Source organism: Narcine bancroftii, chromosome 14 (genome assembly GCF_036971445.1).
Source record: "Narcine bancroftii isolate sNarBan1 chromosome 14, sNarBan1.hap1, whole genome shotgun sequence".
Classification (NCBI taxonomy): domain Eukaryota; kingdom Metazoa; phylum Chordata; class Chondrichthyes; order Torpediniformes; family Narcinidae; genus Narcine; species Narcine bancroftii.
The window spans coordinates 60272110-60297607 of NC_091482.1; the positions used below are offsets into that span (position 1 = coordinate 60272110).

Here is a 25498-nt window from a genome sequence, read left to right on the forward strand (position 1 = left end):
AAACCTTCTTAACTTGTAACCCTCTACTTTTCTTTCATCCATGTGCCTATCTAAGAGTCTCTTGAATGTCCCTAATGTTTCAGCCTCCACCACCATCCCAGGGATCATCACATTTCTGTGTAAAAAAAACTTACCCCAGACTTATCCCCTATACTTTCCTCCCTTCACTTTGTTAAGATGTCCCTTAGTGTTTGCTATCTGCCCTGGGAAAAAGATGCTGGCTGTCCACCTTATCTATGCCTCTCAGAATCTTGTAGACTTCTATCAAATCTCCTCTCATCCTTCATTGCTCTGAAGAGAAAAGTCCCAGCTCTGCTAACTTCGCCTCGTCAGATTTATTTTCCAATCCAGACAACATCCTGGTAAATCTCCTCTGCACCTTCTCCATTGCTTCCACGTCCTTCTTATAATGAGGTGTCCAGAACTGAACACAATACTCTAAGTGTGGTCTCACCAGAGATTTAGAGAGTTGTAATATGACCTTTTGACTCTTGAACTCAATCCCCTTATTAATGAAGTTTAACATCCCCAAGGCCTTCTTAACTATCCTATCAACCTGCACGGTAACCTTGAGAGACGTATTTAGTTGTGGACATAGCAATACGGGAATACAGGGAGGTGTGTGTAGAGCACGTCGAAAGAACCAAAGACTTGTTGATCCAAACCAAGGCTTTTATTGACTAAAAGACTGGAGCATATCACAAGTAGGTTGACCAGTCCAGAATGACCTGCTCTGGCTAAGAGCAATCCTTTAAGACCTGCCAGTAGGTGTAGCTATGCTCTCAGCCAATCACAGTCATCCTACACTACAATCTATACATATACACATTGGTGATAGAATCTGTACTATCACATTCACCTCTTCTTTGAGAACTGACCACGGGGTGGATGGAGGTTAGGGGCTGTACCGGTCAGGGGGCCTGACCATCCAGCGTGACCGCCGTGGTGCCGGGATTGGGGTCACCGGAGTCATGCGCCGGCAGGCTCGTTCAGTGCGCTACTGCTTCGCTGAATTCCCCAACGGCGTTGTCGACAGTCTGGCCTGAGCTGGTGGGGTGGTGTGGTCCCTCTATTCAAGTACATGACCTGGGGGAGAAGTAATAGGGGGAGGTTGGGTTAAAGGAACTGCTGCGCCTGATCCAGCTTGGGCTAGGTCCCTTACCGAGACTGTGTCCTCCCGCCCGTCTGGGTACTCAACGTAGGCATAATGCGGGTTCACATGGAGCAGAGTCACTCGGTCAACCAAGGGGTCGTTCTTTGAGTACTGGTCATGGTGTCGTAGGAGGACCGGCCCGGGAACCGTGAGCCACGCCGGTATGATTGTTCCTGATTCGGATTTCCTCGGGAAAGAGAACATCCTTTCATGGGGGGTGGCATTGCTTAAAGTCATTCGAGGCTGTAGCTGACTGTGGGTCGATGTCGAGGCGTTCCAGCCATAGCATACACTCCATCCCTTCAAAACTTTTTAAAGGCTTTTATTAACTAAAAGACTGGAACATATCACAAGTAGGTTGACCAGTCCAGAATTACCTGATCTGGCTAGGAGCAAATCTTTAAGACCTGCCAGTAGGTGTGGCTACACTCTCAGCCAATCACAGTCATCCTACACTACAATCTATACATAAACACATTGGTGATGGAATCTGTTCTACAACAGTGCATGCAAGTAGTCTTGTGTCACTTGAATGTAGGCGGTGAGGGTATGGAAACAGACATTGAGATAATTGGTAGAGATAACAGGCAGAAATCTGGATCAACTCTCTATTGCTCTATTTAATGTGCAACTTCCCCCACCCCTACCCCATCCCTGTTCTCACCAACAAAGGATTCATGGCCACAGATGGTTCAGGAACCTTGGAGGAGAATTATGGGCCAAAATCTCCAGAGAAACATTTACAGAGAGATGAAAGTGTTTATACCACCCAAAATCAAAATACTTTTGATGAACTCCAGTTCAGAGCACATTGAAATATTCTGAATACTTTTGGCACTCACGGATCACTTGAACTGTTGATTTAATATTGCCAAAATATATTTTTAAGTGGATTTTCTCATTATTTAGCCTTCCGGAATTCTTTTTGTTCGTCTATGTAGCCTAATTCTTATCATACAAATCTGATTTTGTAAAGGCCAGAATTGTCCAAAATAAAATCTTCTTTTGGTAAAATATTTTAGTCAATTATAAAGCCCAAACAATCATAACAGAGCAGTAGCAAACAGATTTTAAACTGTTCAGGGGTAGAATCCCTGGTGTTCCCACAGGACAGAAAAAACATACAGAAATGCCATTACAGCGCCAGCAATCAGGACCAGGGTTCGAATCCCATGCTGTCTATAAGGAGTTTGTATGTTCTCCCTGTGTCTTTGTGGGTTTTTCCTGGGGGCTTCGGTTTTCTCCCACCATTCAAAAAACGTACTGGGCGTGTAGGATAATGGAATATAAATTGGGCTTGTGGGGAAAAAGGGGCTGTTACCGTGCTGTATGTCTAAACTTAAATTTAAAAAAAATTATACTCCGCTGGTCTTGCAGCATCCATAGGAGGTAAAGGTACGTTTTGGGTCTGTGCCCTTCTTCAAGGTATAAGCAAAATGCAGGCAGGCACCTTAATAAAAGACTAAAGATTAAGGGGGAGAGTCCAGACCCACAGACAAAAGATGTAAATTGGATATAAAAGGAAAGGTGAAAATTGATTTTGGCTCTGTGAACGGAGACAGAGGGAAAAGGGAAGAGAGAGAGAGAGAGAAAACTAGAGGAAAGGAGATGGGAAATAATAAGATGAAGTCGATGTTAATGGCATCTGGTTGGAGGGTGCCTAGACAGAAGATGAAGTGTTGGTCCTCCAATTTACGGGTGGCCTTAGTCTGGCAGTGCATGAGACCATGGACAGGCATGTCAGCAAGGGAATGGCATGGGGAATTGAAATGAGTGGCCACTGGAAGACGTAATGAGCTCAACGTAGTGATCTCCCAGTCTCCCCAGTGTAGAGGGGACCACAACAGGAGCATCGGATGTGATTGGAAATGGAGGAATTGAGAGAAAAGAGTGGAATCTGTACGGGGACAGGGTGTGAAGAAGTGTAGTCGGGGAAGCTGAGGGAGGTGGTGGGTTTGTAGAGATGCCTGTCGAGAGTTTGTCTCCCAAGATGGAGACAGAGAGATCAAGCAAAGGGAGAGTGTTCTCGAGATGGACCAAAGGAAATGTGGAGTCTAAAGAACAGGAAGAGTTCAAAAGGAACATCTCACTTTTCTGCAAATTTAATTTATTACCTGAAAATTGACCAAATTGATAAAGAAGTGATAAAATAGATGGAATTGATCGGTCAGGACTTGAAATACACAGCAAAAGATCATCTGCATAAGAGACACCTTATGGACAATTCCAGCCCTAGAGATTCCTGACATATCAGACAAGTATAAAAGTTTTTCTTTAAAATATTTTTTTTTTAAAACCCAGAGGCTTGGCATTACCTAACTTTAGGTTTTATTACTGGGCAGCCAATATTAAATATGTTATTTTTTGGATCAATTATCAGGAACATCTCGGTGCTTCAAGATGGATTAATTTAGACAGAAAATCAGATATTAAATAAAATCACAAAAAGCAATATACCAAAAATCCCAGAGATCTTCCTTCTAAGTAATATAAGAAATAAAGAATTTGGACTCGATTTGGATGGAGTACAAAAAAGATTTGTTATGATAGCCCTAGCTGTAGCAAAAAAAATGTATTATGTCAACCTGGAAATCAGAAGACAACTTGAGAATACAACAATGGTTCATAGAAATAAATAAATGTATTCCAATGGAAAAAATAACATATAATTTAAGAAATAACATCACAATATTCCAACAAATATGGGAACCGTACATGAAATACAATAGAGAAATTCTACCATGGACCTCCGCCACCTAAAATGACAGAAGGAGAAGACAACGAAATGAACTGACTCAATATATAAAAGTAAAAGATAAATATTTCTTATTTAATTTTATTAAGTGACGACATTGTTTAACGGGTTTAATGTATCTTATAGATTGAACTTTTAATAAATGGGAAGGGGGAGAGGGAGGGGGGAAAGGGGAGAAAATGACACTGTATATATTCAAGAGAAAAATGTCTGTATGTATTTTGGTCAGTTTGGTTTATAGTGTGAAAAATTTTAAAAAATTTAAAAAGATGGATTAATTTAGAAATTAAATCTACTAAAATTGTATTCGATGCTTGGAGCACCGTTACCTTTCTCAGCTTCCAAATTAACTGGTAATTTTGCTGTAAGATAATCATTCAGTTTCAATTCAGGAATCATTTCGGCTACCACAGATTTTTATTAATTTTAGGTCATTCCTTCAGTTCAAGATATTAGTTACTCCATGGTCAAATTTAGGTGTCCAATCTTTTTTAGATTTTTTTTATTGACGTAAACCTTGCTTCTTTTGAACAATTTTATTCACTTACTTGTTTGAAAATATTAGTGATGATGTATAAAGGGCCCTTTCCAATTAGGTGTGATAGTTGAAGGAAGACTTGCTTGTTAGCGAAATGTCCAAGGCAACACCACACCAGCGCTGGCACACACATTGGATTCAAATCAAATTTGGTATTGAACTTCATTTGATTCGGGACAGTGAGGTGCAGTTGTCAACTAGATATCCCAAATACAGATCAATGGTTTGATCCTGACAAATTCCAGTCAGCTCTGAGTTAATCTTACAAGAACGTCCTTGTGGTGAACTGCTGTACACTCTTTAATCTGGCTCCGCCCCGTCCTGTGGCTTCTCCCTCTTGACCCTTTATAAAGGCTCCAACACCACAACCTGGGTCACAGCACAGGATAACCTTCAAGTTTTTTTGTAAATAAAAGCCTATAGTTTCATAACTCTCGTCTTTTGAGTTACTGATTGTGCATCATTCCTGGAACTGGGGAGAGAAAGTCAGGAAGTGCGAACTAAGATTCCTCAGCCCACAACCTTGCTGTGAAGCCAGAAATACAGAGCATCAGGGGTATTGCCACTTTCGTTCTGTCTCATACAATTCTAAATCTTCTCCCTCCCTCCTGTATTTTATTCATCCAGCAGAAATGTAAACTTTTAAAAATAAATTTGAACTCTAAAGGAGCATTTAACTTACTGATTGCCATAATTTTATATGCTAATAGTGCAATTTTAAATTGAATTTTTTTATATTTTTAAATTTTGACGTACAGCACAGTAACAGGCCCTTTTGGCCCACGAGTCCGTGCCACCCGATTTGCACTTAATTGTTCTCCCCGTGTCTGCATGGGGCTCCGGTTTCCTCCCACCGTTTGAAACGTACCAGGGGCTGTAGGTTAATTGGGTGCAAACTGGGCAGCACAGACTTGTGGGCCAAAAGGGACTGTTACCATGCTGTATGTCTAAATTTTAAAAAATTTTAAATGTAAGTTTAAAATTAGACTATTAGTGTAGAAAATAGAAAACTCCTTTAGAGTTCAAATTCTTTATCTATTCCAAACAATATATTTTGTTGTGGCTCTTCAAGTGGCCACCTATTTCAATTCACCACCCCATTTCCCTGCTGACGTCTCTCTGTGCACTGCCAGATGAGACCACCTCGCATTTCCCACCCCCCCCCCCCCCACAACCACTTCTTCCCCTGTCGCCTTTCACTCAGCTCTGTCCCTCTCCCTTTTCCCTCTGTCTCCTTTTACACAGACAAAATCAATTCTTACCTCTCCCCTTATCATATCCTTTTGTTGGTCTAGACTCCTCCCCCCAACCAGCACTGTCTCTAGTCTGAGATTTCTTTTTTTTTTAACTTATTCTTTGCCTATCCCTTGAAGAAGGGCTCAGGCCCAAAACGTCAGAAACATATATTTTCCCCCTCTGGGCGCTGTGAGACCGGCCAAGTTCCTCCAACGTTTCAGTGTGTCTTTGCCACAACAGCGCAGCATCTGCAGACTTTCACGTTTCACTCTTCAAATGGTTTAGCAAATGCAATCTGATTTATAAATACATTCACATTTGTGGTGATATGACCATCAGTCGACTGCAGAGGGCGATCTCTGTACCTACAGCAGGACCACCTAAGGGCTGACTCCACCTGGCCGGCTGTCAATCAGCTGACCCAAATATAAACCTGAGCCAGCCCCTCCTGAGCCAGTCACACAGTGGGGGGGAGGGGGGGGGGCCACCGAGGCTTGAACTGGTGTTCAGACTTTTACTGGAATAAAGCCTGTTGTACAGTCTTTTGAGTTTTGTGCTTGCTTAACGTTACCTCAGTGCACCACAACATCTGATACCAGTGGTATTTTGTTCTTATCCAACAGGGTAAACTGAAATGATGAGCTTATTCAGCCATGTTCATACCGATTTTGACTGATGCATTTGGTACAGATATTCTCCAATAGACATATCCTTTTTACCTGGGTGGGGGAATTTAAAGCTAGAGGGCATAGATTTAAGGAGTAAGGGGGAAAAAATTAAAGGGGTGACATGCAAATGGCTGCAGACGCTGTGATAGTGGTAAAAACAGAAATGCTGGAGGAACTTGGCCAATGCCGCAACGTCAATCGAAGGTGAAGATATAGAACCGCCGTTTTGGGACTGTGCCCTTCTTCATGGCAAAGAGACCTGAAGGGAATGTTCTTCACACAGAGAGTGGTGGGTATGTGGAATGAACTGCCAGAGGAAGTGGTAGAAGCAGGGAAAATCATGATGTTCAACAGACATTCAGGCAGGTACATGGAACAGAAAGGTTTTTAAAAAAAATTTAGACATGTAGCATGGTAACAGGCCATTTCAGCCCATGAGCCCGTGCCGCCCAATTTACACCCCATTAACCTACACTCCAGTATGTTTCGAATGGTGGGGGGAAGCCAGAGCCCCAGGAGAAAACCCACGCAGACATGGGGAGAATGAACATACTCCTTACAGACAGTGCGGGACTCGAATCCCGGTCCAGTCCCTATTGCTGTAAAGGCATTGCGCTGCTATGCCAACCATGGAGATATGGACTGAATGCAGGCAAATGGGACTAGCTTTGGTTTCCATGCTATAATAAACTGCTGGAGGACTTCCAGCTTCCTCCAGTAATTTTTTTTGCTCCATATTCCGGCATCTGTAGTTGCTTGTGACTGCATTTACAGCAGCTGCTCTGAACAGTGAGTTTCGATTGTGTAATTTCTGTGAGAGCTGAGTACATATCTGGAATGTTTAACTATTTCCACCCAAACTGCTGATGTCGGGGTTGATTACTCACTCAAGCATGACCAATGATTGATTTCTCACATGTGCAGTGCCAGTGAAGGATTGAGAAAGTTCTCTTTACTTTCAGAAGCAATTATATGATTTAGCAAGACCACACATTGCTTGCACAATGCAACAAAATTCCAAGAGCTGGTGAGCTATTCAGAAAGTGAAATTATTAAAAATGTTCTTTTAAAGTTGAAGGGCAATAAACAAATAACTGGCCTCATATCTGATGGCCTGATTGTCATGGATGTCACAATCCAGTTAAAGCAATAAAGGAAAAGAGTAAAACAAGAGATAACACAAAGAAATCCAAGTTGTTAATATCTTACTCTCATTTTATTTTCTAGGGGTTCGTACCTGCCTCAGTTTTAAAAGTTAGCAAACTCTATTTTATATAATGCAACGATGGGAAAGTTTCATTGTTTTGGAAACATAATCTTTTTTTTTAAAAGATATAAAAGGAAAAAGATACGTCAGACTATTTAATTACATTGAAGTGAAATTATAAAGTAAGATAGTGAGTCATAAATGATCCCAATAACTTATGGAATCTTATACCTGAATTATTAATTAAATAACGAATCTTTTCCATATTCAAACAAAACACGATGTCAAGCAAACACAGATCATGAATAGATGGGGCAGCAGCAGCATCCTTCTATTTAAGCAAAATCACTCACCTCACCAAAAGAAGGTCAAAAGAAAAGGCGTGACTCTGAACCAGAGATAAAGAAGAATCACTTCCTCCCATTGTACCGAAGAGGGGCCACCAAAGGATTTGGTGTTAAATCTATATGGAAAATTTTTGATTACAGAGAGCAAGACAAAGGTATTATGAATTAGGGGAAAGAGCTCATAAAGTTTTAGCTTTGCAGCTAAAAACAGAACAAGTCTCAAGAACAATAAACACTATTAGGGACGATTCAACCTATAAACCTCAAGAGATGAATGATGTGTTTAGAGAATTTTATAAAAAATTATAAACATGGAGGATGAGGTTAAAATTGAATTTTTTTAATCTGATGTGGATTTACCCTTTTAGAGTCGTAAGGATGTTAAAGATTTGGATGCTCCTTTCACTGCTAAAGAAGTAATAGACTCACTTCGATCCATGCCAAATGGGAAGTCTCCAGGAGACAATAGTTTTACTTCTGAATATTATAAAAAATTTCAGGACTTATTAATTCCATTATTGATGGAAGTATTGAAACAGGTGATGGAGGTTCATTCTTTTCCAGACTCTTTTTTTTTAGTTATTCTTAAGAAAGATAGGGATCCATTGAAAGCTGGGTCTTATAGACCAATTTTGTTACTGAATGTTGATTATAAAGTTGTTATGAAGGTTCTTTGCTAATAGATTGGCTAAATAGTTATCAGATTTAATTCAGATCAGGCAGGTTTTATTAAAAATCATTATTGGGCATATATTATGATGTTGATTTCTTTAATCCAGCTACCAATGGTTATTTCATTGGATGCAGAAAATGCCTTTGATAGAGTAGAGTGGAGTTTTTATTTAAAGTCTTAGAGAAATTTAAATTTGGCCCAATTTTTATTGGTTGGATTAAGGGTTTATATAGAAGTCCTACTGCTAGAGTTGTGACAAATGGTCAGTTATTTTTACCTTTTACGTTGACTAGATCAACAAGATAAGGCTGACCTTTGTCACCAGCTCTATTCTCATTAGATATTGAACCTTTGGCTCAGATGATTAGACAAGATTAGACAAGATTAAAGGTATTAAGATGAAATCTGATGAATTTAAAATTAATTTATTTGCAAATGACATTTTGATATATTTAACAGAACCTCAGAATTCTTTGAAGTGTCTACATGACAATTGGGGAAAGAGTGAGATTATGTCATTATGTCATTAGCTAAAACAGATTATTCTTCTTGTAAACATATTGTGAAATTCAAATGGTTGGATCAGATTAAGTACCTAGGTGTTAAGATAGATAGTAATCATAGTCATTTTTATGAATTAAATTATTTACTGTTATTTTCTAAAATTAAACATGATGGAAAGATTTACCAATTATATTAATAGGAAGAGTTAATTGTATTAAAATGAATATTTTTCCTTGAATTCAGTATTTATTTCAATCTATTCCTTGTAAGATTCCTCAAAAAGTTTTTAAAGATTTAAATGCTCTGGTGAGGAAATTTTTATGGAAGGCTAAAATGGTAAGGGTACTTTTACAATAATTAATTTGGAAATATGAATGATGAGGTTTGCAACTCCTCAATTTTCAAAATTATTATGATGGTGGTGGAGGCTAAAACAATGGGGCCATTTAAGGGGCTCTTAAACAAACACATGAATAGTTTGGGAGGGTTTAAATTATTTGTCTAAGTAGCACCTGCAGATGTTGTTGAGGGACATGGCTGAACTTCCTCATTCTTCAAAGAAAGTACAGGCATTGTTGTGCTTTCTTGACCTACTTGACCCAGGACAGGTTATTGGAGATATTTATTCCAAAGAATGTAAAGTAAGTGCCATTAATGTAGATAGGGCTGCAGACACTGTGATTTTTAGTAAAAGCATCGAAATGGTGGAGGAACTCAGCCGGTCTTTTTAGCATCTCTAGGAGAAAAAGGCCTGAGCCCTTCTTCAAGGAAAAATCAGAAAGGGCAAAAAACAGGATAGATCAGAAAGTCTCAGAATCAAACAATGGGGGAGGAATCCAGATGAACAAAAGGGGTTAATTGGATGTGATAAGGGACTAGGTAGAATTTATCATGTCTGTGCGAAATGGAGAGCTGATGGGGGAAGAAGAGGGGGGGGGTTAATGAAAGCCAGAGAAGTTGATATTAATGCCATCCGTTTGGAGAGTTCCTCCAATTTACCGGTGGTCTCAGTCTGCCAGTGCACGAGAACATGGACAGAGATGGCGCAAGGGAATGGGATGGAGAATTGAAATGGGTGGCCACCAGGAGATCCACGCTATTGCGGCGGACAGAGCCGAGGTGCTCAACGAAGCGATCTCCCAGTCTGCGCCCACTCTCTCCTACGAAGACTGGCCCCTCTCCTGAAGTCAGTGTCTTACTGATAGGAAAGGCTTGGTGGGACATGGCCCAACAAAGGCAAATGATACATGAGGTGGACAACTTGGGCCAATTTGCAATCTGCAAAGTTGTGTGACTCAGATTGGAGGTCGATGACTTGGAGATCTTCAAATCTTTATTGTAACTCCCCTTTCTCAGGTGCCCATTGAATAGGTCCCGACCTTTTTATTCATGCTGCGGCGTTTACGTTTGGTGCTACTGATGTGGCGAACTGCAACAGCAAAGGAGAGCACCGCCTACCGCAGCGAACCTGCAGCTGCTGGAGGTCCCCGTGGCCACTGGACAAGAGGCGGCACTGTGCCCGGAGGTCTGCTCGCACTGCCTCCCGTCGGCGACCTCTGCATCGCGGCGATGGGAAAGCGCGACTCCTCTTTGTTGATGTATCGTTGATGTGGAAAGCGGAAGTGCCTGAAGAGCCCGGAAGAGAGTGAGGGAGCTGCAGTGTGTGGGTGAGGATGGAATAAATAATGCTGCAATTGTTCTATCGTTTATGTTTTGAACCTTTGGCTTGTGAGCGTTGATGCCAATTTTAATGTATAAAATTAATTTTGCACCCTCCACCTCCCTGAGTTGAAATCACTTTAAAAAACTGCTATCCCGGTGTATTCCTACAAGGTGCATTCCCTACCCGGTGTATTCCTACAAGGTGCATTCCCTACCCGGTGCATTCCCTCCCCGGTGCATTCCCTCCCCGGTGCATTCCCTCCCCGGTGCATTCCCCACCCCGGTGCATCCCCCACCCCGGTGCATCCCCCACCCCGGTGCATCCCCCACCCCGGTGCATCCCCCACCCCGGTGCATCCCCCACCCCGGTGCATCCCCCACCCCGGTGCATCCCCCACCCCGGTGCATCCCCCACCCCGGTGCATCCCCCACCCCGGTGCATCCCCCACCCCGGTGCATTCCCACCCTGGTACATTCTCTATAATCTAAAACTAATCTAATCACTTTAACAAAGCCTGCAGCAAATTTGCAAAGACCATACACTGCAAGATGCTGAGATTATGGAACAAAATCACTGCAGAAAGTGGTTTGACAGAAGCTCGTGAACTGAATGCTGAGGTCTTAGATGTAATCAGGCACGTTTCCGGGAAGTGACCTCTTCAAACAGTTGTTGCTTTGATGTAAAACACAAAAATCTGCAGACACCGTGGTTGAAGTAAAAACACAAAACTCAGCAGGTCCAGCAGCACCCTTTTCATCACAAAGGTAAAAATACATAACTGACATTTTGGGCTAGAACCCTTCATCAAGGTATGGAAAAATGTCGGCAGGCGTCTGAACATAAGAGTTGCGAGGGAGGTGTGGTTGCATAGGTTGCAGGAGGTGGTAGGTGAAGGGAGGGAGGGGACAGCAGCGATCAAGATGAGGAGGGATGTCTAGATGAATAGAAGGGGGAGGGAAGGAGAACTGGAAAGGGGAAAGAGGAGAGCATGTTAGCAGAAACTGGAAAAGTCAATTTTAATGCCATCTGGCTAGAGAGTGGCCAGATGCAAAATCAGGTGTTGTTCCTTCAATTTGCTGGTGGTCTTGATGGGACAGTACATAAGGCCATGGATGGACATGGGAGTGTGACACAGAACTGAAATGGCTGGCTCCTGGGATGTCTCTGTCACTGGTGCGGATGTGCTTGGTGAAGCAATCTCCCAATCTGCACCCAGTCTCTCCGATATAGAGAAGGCCACAAAGTTGTTGCTTTGGTCTTGTATTGAATGCCCTTTGTAGAACCCATGTGAAAATCTTTAAACTGCCACATTTCCTTCAGAATTGCCACTTGCTCTGTGTTTGAAATTGGCTGCCTTTTTTGTCATTTATAAATTTCCAGTAACACTTTAAAATTAGTATTTAATCATTTTCTCTTTGCATCTATGTTAAGTGGGAATGTCAAAAAATAAAGTCTCAAAAATTGATCATGTTTAAATTAAATCAACAAAATATGGTCATTGATACTTTATGTGAAGTTGTTTCTGGACAGTAGATTGTGTCAGTGTCTCACATTTTTAAAAAAGGCTCCAAAATTTCCCAGGAAATTATAGCCCAGTGAGCCTGAGGTCAGTATTAAGTACATTTTGGAAGGTGTTCTAAGAGATTGAATATACAAGAATTTGGTAGCCAGGGACTGATCATGCTGTCATGCTTAACAAATCTTGGAGTTTTTCGAGGAGGTTACCAGGAAAGTTGACGAAGGAAAGGCTGTGAATGTTGTCTATGTGGACTTTAGTAAGGCCTTTGACAAGAATCCACATGGGAGGTTAGTCAGGAAGGTTCAGACACTCGGTATTCATGGTGAGTGAGTGAACTGGATTCAATATTGGCTATACAGGAGAAGCCAGAGAGTTGTGGTGGATGGTTGCTTCTCAGACTGGAAGCCTGTGACTAGTGGTGTGCCTTGGGGATCAGTGCTGGGACCATTGTTGTTCATTATCAACATCAATAATCTGGATGATAATTGGATCAGCAAGTTTGCAGATGACACAAAGGTTGGAGGTGTTGCTTTCAAAGCTGGCAAAGTGATCTGGACCAACTGGAAAAATGGCAGATGGAATTTAATGCAGACAAGTATAAGATGTGGCATTTTGGAAGGACAAACTAAGGTAGGACATACACAGTAAATGGCAGGGCACTAATGAGAGCAGTAGACAGAGGGATCTGGGAATACAGATACATAATTCCTTGAAAGTGGCATCACAGTGGATAGGGTTGTAAAGAGAACTTTTGGAATATCGGCTTTCTTAAATCAAAGTATTGAGTAAAGGAATTGGGATGTTGTGGTTAAATTGTATAAAACATTGGGGAGGCCAAATTTGGAGTATCGTGTGTGGTTTTGGTCACCTAACTGCAGTAATGATATCAATAAGATAGAAAGAGTGCAGAGAAGATTTACTAGGTTGTTGCCCTGACTTCAGGAACTGAATTACAGGGAAAGGTTAAACAGGTTGGGGCTTTATTCACTGGAGTGTAGAAGAATGAAGGGAGATTTGATAGAGGTGTACGAAATTATGAGGGGCGTTGATAGCGTAAATACAAGTCGGCTTTTTCCACTGAGGGTAGGTGAGATACAAACCAGAGGACATGGGTTAAGGGTGAAAGGGGAAAAGTTTAGGGAGAACTTCTTCACTCAGATTGTGGGAGTGTGGAACGAGCTGCCAGCTGAAGTGGTGAATGTGGGCTCATTTTTAACATTTAAGAAGAATTTGGACAGGTACATGGATGGGGGGGGAGTGAAGGTTAGTGGGAAAAGGCAGAACAATAGTTCAGCACAGAATAGAAGGGGTGAAGGGCCTTTTTTCTATGCTGTAATGTTCTATGGTTCCAGGGAAGACTTGTTAATTGGATTTTAATTTATAATGAAGAAACTTGTAATGATACAGCCAATTTTAGACATGTTTCCAAATGCTTTGGAATAAATTGAGTTTTTGAGAAGCAGCTGCTATAATGCAGGGGATATGTACATGCATACACAGAGAAACACTGATTTTACATGCCCTGATTTAATGCGAATTCTGATGAACATTGGACATGGGCACCAGACTCCTGGCAGGAGTGGGGATGTTTGGCACCCGACAGGATTAAGTAAGTGTGTCCCTGCACGGCAGAGAGATTTGAAACACTACAACGCAAAAGAGTCTCAACCCAGCGAGGGTTAAGTTCACTCATCTACCACTTGTTACTCTGACCGACTACGGGGCAGAGTTGGAAGTGCTCTCTCCATGAATGTAGTTCTTGCTACTTAGAAATGCGTTTAAACATGCTGCTGAGCGGCGTTGAGCTTTGCAGGTTCAGCGCCACATACTTTATTTGTTTCCTGCCAATGAAATTGCCATTTCTGGTTTACTAAAATTTAATTTATGTAACAACAACAATTTATTGAAACCCTGCTTTTTTTGCAATGAGATTTTATGGACCCCAATGATTGCGTTATAATGGGGTTTCACTGAATCTATTAAAAGTTGATGTTTAATGGGGTTTGAATATATTCTCGACTGGATCAGTTATTTTGCCGAAGCAAAATCAACATGTCGTTTTCACAGAAATGAATTTGTATTGATAATTGACCTGAACCAGTAATTATAAGCACTGATCTCCCAGTAGCGTTACAAGTTCAACAGAAACAATTCCTCCTTGTGTCATCTGCCATCACATTCTTCTTTTTGAATCCATTCAGACTTTCTATTTCAAATCCACAAAGCCATTTCAAAACTTAAATAGGGTTCAAAAAAATTATTGAGGATCTCTACCATCCTATTCCACATCTTTGACCCACTACCATCAAGAAGGAGGTACAGGAGCAGCAAAATCAGGTCTGCCAGGCTAAGAAATAGCTTCTTCCCATAGGCTGTGAGATTGATGAATGGTATCCTGTAACTTTGGGGCTCTTATAAATGAAACTAAGTAAATTATTTCAGAATATTTGTGCATATTTATTTTATATTTTTATGTATGTCTATGATTATTGTGTGTGAACCATGGTCCAGAGCAATGATATTTTGTCTGGTTATTTAAGTATAGTCAGATGATAATAAACAGACGAATAAAATGAGGTAAAAACACATCGTTGGAGAAACTCAGCAGGTCAAACCGTGTTCTCTATATTGCAAGGACAAAGATACACAACCAACATTTCAGGCTTGAGCCCTTCATCAAGATATGAACAAAATGTATATGAAGTATATTTTGATCTATAAGGTACATTTTGCTCATATCTTAATGAAGGGCTCAAGCCTGAAACGCTGGTTACGTATCTGCTACACAAAGTACACTGTTGGACCTGCTGAGTTTTCAAGCATTGTGTTTTTACTTCAATCACAGTGTCTGCAGACTTTCATGTTTTACTTCTTGAATGAAGTGAGATTGGCAAGTATTACAGAATCTAGTGTGTTTCAAATTGTGGTTCAGGTAAGTTCTTGTAGAAAATAGGAAATCAAAGGTATGGTAATGTTTTCTGGGCCAAATTGCTTCAAATTGAGTGTATTCTATGTGGTGTGATGCTGGGTGTTGTACACCAAACACCGCAGTATATAGTGCTATAGTAGCACACTTTGGTTTGCATTTTGTTGTACAGAGTATTTCTGATTATCCAAGATGCTTGGGACTGACCTATCTCGGTTAAGCAGATTTTTTGGATTTTCGGGATACTTGTATCTGCTGTCACTGATCCCCGACACTTCCCCATCACCAATCCTGCCCGAGCTCTCACTTCCCCTCCAAGCTCTCTCCCCGTGTGCCCTCCCCGCTTGCCTGAGCTGCGCGGTCTCCCAAATATCCTTTCAGCAGGGTTGCTAAAATTCTGCCGGAGGACAATGCAGAATTTCATTGACCTCGCTGAAAGGATATTTGACAGAGGAAGTGGCTCAGGGGAGCAAGTCTTGGGCGGGCGAGTGGGGAGAGAGCGACAGCACGGCTATTTATGGTCCATTTATTCTGAGAATAATCACCTTCAACATTTTGCATGTAAATAGTATCCACAAGGGTAATATTAGCCCCCCTTAGAGCTAATTTTTCAGAAGCTGATGCTGGGGTTTGCAGAAGCTAAAGAAGGAACTACAGTATAATATTGAGTGGATGGTTTTCACCTTAGCTGAGAATAATTTGATGATTGGTCCGAAAGTTTTTTCAACTTTTTTTCAGATTGTGACTTCATGTCACACCCGAAGAAACTTTCGGATATTCGGAATTCCGGTTAATCGGAAGTGTGCTGCATTTCATTTTCTGTCCTTGTTTTTCAGGAAGGGAGGTGATGGCTGCAGCGATGGAGACCGAGCAGCCAAACATTGAGGTTTTTGAAACTGCATCTGCAAATGCTGCAGTGGGCATTGAGGAGTCCGAGACATTTGAGCCGTACTATGTGGAGAGGTACTCCTGGAGCCGCCTAAGGAAGTTAATCACCGACAGTAGGAAGCTCCATGGGCACATGATGGCAAAAACTCCACATGATTTTTATTTTGTAAAGAAAAATGATCCGGAGGGACCTCATTCAGATCGGGTCTATTATCTCGGTGAGTAGCTTCCGTTTATCAGTTTTGACTGTTAAATTTGCATCTTCTTCCACAGAGCTGGTAGTCACATCTGCTTCAATCTGTCTTGTGTCCATTGTAGGTTCCAACATTTTGACTGGTATGCACAGCACCAGTAACTCGCTCCTTCACAGCCCATTCCAATGAACTGTTTGCTTCCTTGAGAGGGCAGCACCGTTAGCATAGCGGTCAGCGGTCAGGAGTCTGTACATTCTCTCCGTGTTTCCATGAGTTTCCTCCGGGTGCTCCGGTTTCCTCTCACTGTTCAAAAGATGCTGGGGATTATTGGTCAATTGGGTGTAATTGGGCTGCACGGGCTCGTGGGCCAAAGGGGGCTCGTTACAGTGTTGTATGTCTAAATTTAAATTTAATACATATCAGCCATTGTTTGTATTGTTAATTCTTGCCTGGAGTACATCAGTAAATTCCACGCTTACTATTGCTCAGTCATTTACTTTCGTGGGCCTTGGGGCCTGTTCTGTGGTATAAGGTTCTATGTTTTCCTATACATTTTCTAGTAATCAATTTTGACCCTAAATAGTGAACATTGGCAAAGTATTTAACTACTCAAGCTCAGGTTTCTGAAGTTGGACTCAGCTGCACTCACCCAGCGACTAGATACACAGATATGAGAGCGCTGCACTCCTATAGATAGGCAATGCTATATTATTGGCCACCGATTTCCATTCCCCGTCCCATTTCCTTGCTGACATGTCTGTCCATGGTCTCATCCACTGCCAGACTGAGGCCACCTGCAAATTGGAAGAACAGTACCACATCTTCCAACTGGGCACCAATTAGAATTGGATGGCATTAACATCGACTTCTCTGGTTCCGTTAACCACCCCCTCCCCCCCCCCCCCCCCCCCCCCAGCTTGCATGTGTTTTCTCTCTCTCTTTTCACCTCTGTCTCCTTTCATAGAGCCAAAATCAAGTTTAACTTCTCCTCTTATCATATCTAATTACACTATTTGTTGGTCTGGTCTCCTCCCCCAGCCAATCTTCAGTCTTTTTTCTGGCGACTTCCAGTTCTTTGTTATTCCTGAAGGAAGGCCTCAGGCCCCTAATGTCAGTAATTATATCTTCACCCCCCCTATAGTTACTGCGAGACCGGCTGAGATCCTCCAGCATTTCTGACTGTTTTTACTACAAATACAATGACTGCAGACTTTTCTGCTTCACTCAATACAATATCTCACAGCAACAAATCTATTGTTTCAAAGTAACTGGGAATATTGGTAGCCCTTAGCTGATGTATTGGATTCTAGACCTTTGCTTTTTTTTCTTCTCTCCAATCTCTGACTTTCATTTAAGCTTTCTCTTGCATTCCCACCACATTTCCAACATGAAAGATCTGGGTGTCACGTGCAGCACCAGAGAGGATGCAGAAGAAATTTACGGATGTTGTCAGGCGTGAGAACTTTGGTTACATTAGTTATGAGATTGAATCCTCTATTGTTTCAAAGAAAACAATGAAAGTTTTGGGAGATAAAGTTTGGTTAATAGACTGTCGGCGTGCAATTGGATGGAAAAGCTCAGTGAAAGCTGAGATGAAGCTAAAATGTTTGAAAACAAACATTTTAAACCCATTTACAACAAACATTTAAACAAGAAAATATAATAAAGTTGAATGTAAAAGTATAATAGTTGATTCATATAAAGTTATCCAATAGATAATTAAAAAGGCACTTTATTCCAACATTTTCAGTGATAACACTGGGCAACAATTTTTTTCAAAAGGTTTGCTTCCTTAAAAAAAATTTGGGGATTATGATAGAGAACTTCAAGCTGAACACGAAAGATAATTTCAGATTTACTGTATCATTGGAGAATTATTGAATGAACTTGTATTGAATTTGGCATACGTGTATTTAATTACATAATGATGTTGACACATTGCATCAGTTCAACTGACATAAAAACGTTTCGCTGCTGATTTTCATTTGTGCTCAGCATCTGACACCTCTCATGTCAGTGTCAAACAATAATCAGCCAGCATTGAGGATTCCAGTTGCCCTGATACTGCTTTTCCATGGTCCTGGTTCGTCACCGACTGCACCAAGATCAGCAGGGAAGACGTCCAAGTGTGAATGCATCAGATGAATTTTCAATGACATATTGCATTTCATGGTTTTGTATGTTGAAGTAGACTTAAAATATGGCAGGAAATCCCAAAAATAGGTTATATCCAAAAAGAACAGTATGTGATAGGAAAACTTTAAGATACATTTCGTGATCAGGAGCCCAAAATCCATAAAATACACCCAAATGTGTTCCGGAAGCAAAATCTCTGTTGTCCAGTGTTATATTTTAAAGGTGCATCAATGGTGATAAAAATACTTTTTACTCTGAAACCTTAAAAAACACTATATTTTTGCAATTATTCTGTATTTTTAAATTTAACTGAAATGCTGTGTTTATGCATTGGTTGTACACTAGCGAGAAAATATTGAATGATTACCATTTCTCATTTGGTATTCTCTTGCTTCTTATCCTGTTGAGGGAAAAAAGTTACCCTCTTTCATCAGAATAAAATATGGGTTTGATAAGGCCAGAGTTAAAAGAATTATTAATCGGGTAAGATAGTAGCTCAAATCCATAAAAAAGATAGTAGCTCAAATCCATGATCCAACTTGATTCAGTGTTTGAAAATCTATCACTTTGAATATACTCCATGGCCGAGCGTCCACATCACTCAGAAAGAAGAAGCTTCCAAGGACACTCAGCCCTCAAGTAAACCCATTTTTTCTCATCTCAGCCCTGAAGGACTGATACAGGAATTTTAGTTTCCTAATTCAACTCCTTTGCAGTAAACATATCAATTTCTTATTGTAATTGGACATATTACTTTCTGGTGCATCAAAAATCAAGGACACAGGATTCCTATGAGAACCAAATAGTTGCTTGGCACTTTACGGTTTTCGAATGCCTTCTACTAGAATGAAAACGTCCATTCTACGACTGATTCCACCTGTATTGAATTCGTCCATCGTCATTGTATGAAGATCTACCGGGACCAATGCCTGAAGAGGGCGCACAAAATCAGTGAACCGGTGGGGACTCGAAAGGCCAACATGGCCTGTTTCCGCTCCGTAAATGGTTATATGGTTATGGTATGGTTATATGTGACACAATATTACAGTGCCCTCCATAATGTTTGGGGCAAAGACATTTTTTTCCTTTATTTGCCCCTGTGCTCCACAGTTTTAAATTTGTAATCAAAGAATGCACATGTGATTAAAGTGCACATTCGAGATCTTATTCAAGCTTATTTGTATGCAGCACGTTTTCTACATAGTCCCCTCATTCAGGGCACCTTAGTTTGGGACATTTGGCTTCACAGGTATTTGTGAGTATTCAGTTATGTTTAATTGCTTGATTGGTGCAGGTAGAAAAGAACTAGGCTTGCTTCTAAGCTTTTGATCACCTTCGGAGTCTAGTTGCCATTTTTCAACAGTTTTGTGCCAATGAAAGTTAAAGAGGCCCTTATGAGGCTGAAAAACAAGAATAAAACAGTAAGAGACATCGCCTAAACCTTAGGATGACCAAAATAACCTGTTTGGAAACATCATTAAGAAGAAAGAGCGTACTGGTGATCTCAGTAATCCCAAAGGGACTGGTATTCCAAGGAAGATCTCCACTGCTGATGAGAGAAGAATTCTCGTCATAATGAAGAGAAATCCCCAAACATCTGCTGACAGATCAGATGTTGGAATGTCAATACTTCATGAAAAGAAATTCAGAGGGTTACACTGCAAGATGCAAACCATGGCAAAGGTGATAGGCTTTGGATCTTGGGCAGTTCCTTTATGCCTCTGCACCTTGCTCTTGCCATCACTCTGATACATGTTAATCTTGGTCTCATCTGTCCACGAGACCTTTTTCCAGAGTTCTGCAGGCTTTTAAATACTTCTTGGCAAACTGTAATCTGGCCATCCTTTCTGTAGCTAACTAGTGGTTTGCCTCTGTATTTCATTTCTTGAAGTCTTTTGCAGACAGTAGTCATGGACACATCCACACTTGCCTTCTGAAGAATGTTTCTGATCTGTCAGAATGATGAGAATTCTTCTTTATGAGCAGTGGGGGTCTTCTTTGGAATACCAGTCCCTTTGCGATTACAGAGCTCACATAATGATGTTCTAAACAGTTGATTTTGGTAATCCTAAGGTTCGGCCGATCTCTTGCTGTTTTATTTTTGTTTGTCTGCCATTGGCTCAACTCTTGTCCTCGTGTTGAAAAATGGCAACTCGAAGGGTGACCGAAAGCAAGCCTAGTTCTCTTATACCTACACCAATGAAGCAAATAAACTTATGAGTACTCACCTGTGAAGCCAAAATGTCCCAAACATTATGGTGCCCTGAGAGGGGGAACTATGTATAAAAAGTGCTGTAATTCCTCCATGGTCAAACCAAAATGTGTACAATAACGTTGAATAACATCTGGAATGTGCAAGTGAATTGTTTGATTACAAATTTAAAACTGTGGTGCACAGGGGCAAATAAAGGAAAAAATAGCCTTCGTCCAAAACATCGGAACTTTTCCTGGATACTGGGTTAATTATCCAGAGGACACGAATTTAAATTCTCACATGGCATTGTGTGAATCTCAAAGCAGTTGAGAACAAAACCTGGAAATATAAAGTTGATATTGCAGAAAATATCATTGCACAACTCCAGGATTATCCAATGAACCAACCAGTTAACTTTTAGTTCCCTTCCTCTCTCAAGACTTTCTACACTTTTCCTTGGCTAGACAAGACTCTGGTTCCACAATAATGGAGGTGACTGTTAACTGCCCTATTAAATACTACTTGGTTTTACTGTATTAGGAGTAACATAAGAATGATCAGAAAAACCTGAACAGGCATCAACATATATTAGAAGCGAAGGAAAAATATTGCTTGTATATCAATGAATGAATATCAGCCTTGAGAATACATTGCTTGTGATGTTACTAGACATTGCTTGACATGTACACCCTTGAGAGTGCAATTTTGCATTAGTATATCAAATGCATATGGTAAATCAGTGCTTATAATGCGCTTTTTACTGATTATTTAATATTTCACTGGTGAATATTATGACTTTAAACAAAGTAAGATTTGTGTTTGTCATCCCATTCTGCTTTTTGTCTGTGAATATTTGTGTTTTGCAACACTATCTTCAACGAAAATTTTTAATTTAGACATTTCGGCCCATGAGTCTGTGAAGCCCAATTTATGCCCGATTAACCTACACCCCTGGTACGTTTCGAATGGTGGGAGGAAACCAGAGCCCCCGGGGAAAACCCCACTCAGACACGGGGAGAACATACCAACTCCTTATAGACAGAGCGGTCCCGATCGCCGGTGCTGTAAAGAGTTGTACCGACTGCTATGTCAATTATGCCGCCCCATGTCTTTTTTTTTAATGCGTTTGCGGAGCTGCATTTAATGTTGTAGCTATAGCAGTCATTGCTTTGATGCCTTAGCTGAAATGTAAATAGGCAAAGTTATCATAAATATGCAAAAAAAATTAAAAGATTTACGTAGTTCTGGATATTTATTAAGCAAAGAATATTTTTCCATCCGATAGTGCAAACTGAAAAGGCTGATAATCTGCAAATTATTGTCCATTGTTGATTTGAAGAGTTCTGCTTGGTGACTTTTTACTGTGATTGGTCGGGAGTGTGATTGATTTTAACACGGGATTCTCTTCCAGCTATGTCAAATGAAAACAGGGAAAATACTTTGTTCTACTCGGAAATTCCCCAAACAATAAACAAGGTTACTGCACAATTACTCTCATGGAATCCACTGCTGGATTATTTTCAGGTATGGGGAATGATATTAATGTCTTTTATTTTAGTTACCTTATATACTTGTGTAACAGTCAACCCCCTCTTTTATTCAGGTATGGGGAATGATATTAATGTCTTTTATTTTAGTTACCTTATATACTTGTGTAATAGTCAACCCCCTCTTTTATTCAGGTATGGGGAATGATATTAATGTCTTTTATTTTAGTTACCTTATATACTTGTGTAATAGTCAACCCCCTCTTTTTCTTTGGATCCCAAAATTGGGTGTTTTCCATATGACCCGAGTGAAAATTGAGCCCCTCCACCCACACCCTATTTTTGGCCCTGACCGCCCACCCATTCGAGCTTCACCCGGCCACTGCCCACCAGAGCTCCTGACGCACCGAGCGTGGAGTCACCACCTGGTCACGGCTATCCAAGCTCCCGGTGCCTTGAATGATGCGGGTACTCACTGCAGTCAAAAGTATGACCTTTGTAAAAGTCGACCCCCACCCACCAAATTTGACCGAAGAAATTGGTCCCTAAAACTCATTTATTACACGAGTATATATGGTATTTCTAAATAAGGGAAGCCAAATGATTTTAAATGTTTTTTCACCCAGTCCATTCCTGATTATGGAATTTACTGTCACGAAGAGGAGCTGCTAAGAGAAAGAAAAAGAATTGGAACAATTGGTATTGCCTCATATGATTTCCACAAAGAAAGTGGGATGTTTTTGTTCCAGGCAAGCAACAACATTTATTATACGATGGATGGCAGTGGCACGGGATTCACTGTGAGTCTTATTTTACAAATTTGAGCTATTTTTGCCCTCTTTTACCTACTCTGTGCCAATGTAGTTCTTTAGATAAGAGGACAGGTAATCTCGTCAAAGATAATTTTAGTCTCAAGACCAATAATGATCCCTCAATCAGCTTAATTGCTAAAAAAATATAATCTGCTCATTATTGTGGGAGAGTGCTATGTTCTACCTTACAACAATGGCAGGACTTCAGAAATAGTCTGGCTATAAAGTATGGAATTTATTATATAAATGTGAATCCTTTTTTTAAAATTCATTTTGAAGTGGTTATATTGCAGTAGGTTGGTTCAGTCCCTTCAGGAAGGCTTGTAAAATTGTGAGATGAAATCCCATAGCCCGTTGATCTTGTGAAATACAGTAAAAATCCCTATTATCCGGCCCCTACAAGGATTGGGGATTCCAGAAATGCAAATTTTCTGGTTGCCTGAGACTCACTCTTCCAAAGCCTAACTAATACACCTGCATTAAGAACAGTTTAAAAGACGAACGACAGTGCAAAATGTAAGGTAATTTGAAAAAAAAATCAGTTGTTGTCTTTAATTATGCAAAATTCACTTTAATCAGGTAATTCACGTAACTTACAAAATTTAAACCTAGTCACTGGCCACTGCGCTAACCATCCCATCGTTATAATTAACCTCTCCCCCATGTTTACAGATAAACCCATACTAATAAAGATAACAATGCCGTTACAGCGCCAGCGATCGGATCCCACGCTGTCTGTAAGGAGTTTGTACGTTTCCCCTGTGTGTGTGTGGATTTTCGCCATGGGCTCCAGTTTCCTCCCACCATTCAAAAAGTAGCAAGGGTTGAAGGTGAATTGGGCGGCACGGACTTGTGGGCTGAAAAGGCCTGTTACTGTGTTGCATGTCTAAATTTAAAAAAAAATTAAACTTAAAACATTTTTTAAAATTAACACCACATTCTATCAAGGAAGAAATTATGGAGAATATCCTTGTGCTCAAGACGAGAGGATGAGAAAGGTTCAGGATAGGCTAGATCTTCATGTAACTTGCATAAAGTGCAGCAATATTAGATGAATGGAAATTGTCCTGCATTGGAGGAAGATTTGTAAGCAAGTCGCTCACTCATTTGGCAGAGGTATAATACTCCATAATTAAAGGCTTAAGGGTACTGAGGTAGATATTAAAATAGCTTTGCAGCAGAAACAAGGATTGATTGAAATGGATTCTGTGTGTTGAATGAACGGAACTGACCAGGGAATGCCTTCGGGGGGGGGGGGAAATTATTAAATGCTGTGGCTGCTTTATTTTACAGAATGAGCCAAGAAACCCTTCACCAGTGAAGACCAGCTGTCCCAATATCAGGATGGATCCCAAAATTTGTCCTGCTGACTCATCCTGGATCTCGTTTATCCACAACAACGACTTGTGGATTTCTAATATTGAGTCAGGAGAAGAAAGGCGACTAACCTTTGCACATGAAGGTATTGGTGGGAGTCTCACAGAATGTATTGACCTGGACCTGCATCCAGAGAGATTATCTGTGAAATATTCCAATATTGTTCATTTCACAGCATGGATAGTTTCCTGATAATGTTGTATCCACATCAAATTTGACACCAATAATATAAAGTCTATTTTTGACTGTCCTGTTTCCACCATGATGGAGTGGAGTTTGGAGGTTATTTCTGTGATGGTGTGGGTTTCTGCCAGCTTCTCTGGCTTCCTCCCGTGGCCTGTTACGTGCTGCCAAGTTAATTGGCCCTGTTAAATGATGGGCGACAAAATGAAAATCAAAGTGGTGTTGACGGGCTTGTGAGAGGAACAAGTGTAGGGCTCCAGGGAAATAAGGAGAGAGGGACTTTTTGGCATTGCTCTGACTGGAATTGACATGGTCGAGATTAGCCACATGGCAGCTTCCTGTGTTGTAAGTAAATTATTTATAGTAATGATTGCATTTACTTCAGATAGCACTTAAATGGGATTTGTTGAGATAATCCTGTGTTGAACTTAATATATGGGATCTAAACCTGGAATTTTTGCAGAGCCTTTTAAAATCTCGAGGTTTCCCAGAGTGCTTTATTTTGCAAAGATCGGCTTTTACTCAGTATGAAAAGTGCATTGCTTGTATAAATAAAAATAAATTGGTGGATAAACTCAGCAGGGCGACACAGTTGGAGTAACGGTTAGCCCAACGCCTTTACAGCGCCAACGACTGGGACCAGACTGGGGTTTGAATCCCATGCCGTCTGTAAGGATTTTGTATGTTCTCCCCGTGTGTCTGTGGATTTCCTGGGGCAGCTCCAGTTTCCTCCCACCGTTCAAATTGCACCAGAGGTGCAGATTAATTGGGTGTAAATTGGGCAGTACAGACTCACAGGCCGAAATGCTGTAAATCTAAATGCAGAAAATCAGCCAACAGTATGATGGTGGGAAAAGGATATGGTAATTTTTTGTTAGGGACACAGGGTTTGATCGAGGTGGATTTATAGCCACAAGCTAATTAATATATTCTATATTATTTGGAAAGTATAATACACAGAAAAGAAGTTGAAAAACGATTGATATTTTAAAAAATGGAAAAACAACAGTTTTTATGGAAATAAAGTGTATCTAAATC

The 25498-nt window shown here is 40.7% G+C and overlaps 2 protein-coding genes across 10 annotated transcripts in view; one reads left to right on the forward strand and one right to left on the reverse strand.

Annotated features, from left to right (window-relative positions):
- Positions 1 to 25498, reverse strand: part of LOC138749874 (organic solute transporter subunit beta) — a 110374-nt gene that overhangs the window by 36749 nt on the left and 48127 nt on the right. The gene's annotated exons all lie outside the window — the stretch shown is intronic.
- The window catches only part of LOC138749870 (dipeptidyl peptidase 8-like), a 47889-nt gene continuing 33080 nt past the window's right edge, over positions 10690 to 25498 (forward strand). For 2 of the 3 annotated variants that reach the window (XM_069911834.1, XM_069911836.1), the window contains exons 1-5: positions 10690 to 10748; positions 16026 to 16295; positions 22013 to 22125; positions 22715 to 22888; positions 24194 to 24362. In XM_069911834.1, coding sequence (XP_069767935.1) covers positions 16037 to 16295; positions 22013 to 22125; positions 22715 to 22888; positions 24194 to 24362 — 715 coding nt within the window. In that variant the 5' untranslated portion in view covers positions 10690 to 10748; positions 16026 to 16036. Of the gene's footprint in view, positions 10749 to 11369; positions 11509 to 16025; positions 16296 to 22012; positions 22126 to 22714; positions 22889 to 24193; positions 24363 to 25498 lie in introns of those variants that run through there. The other variant, XM_069911835.1, reaches the window with a different exon arrangement.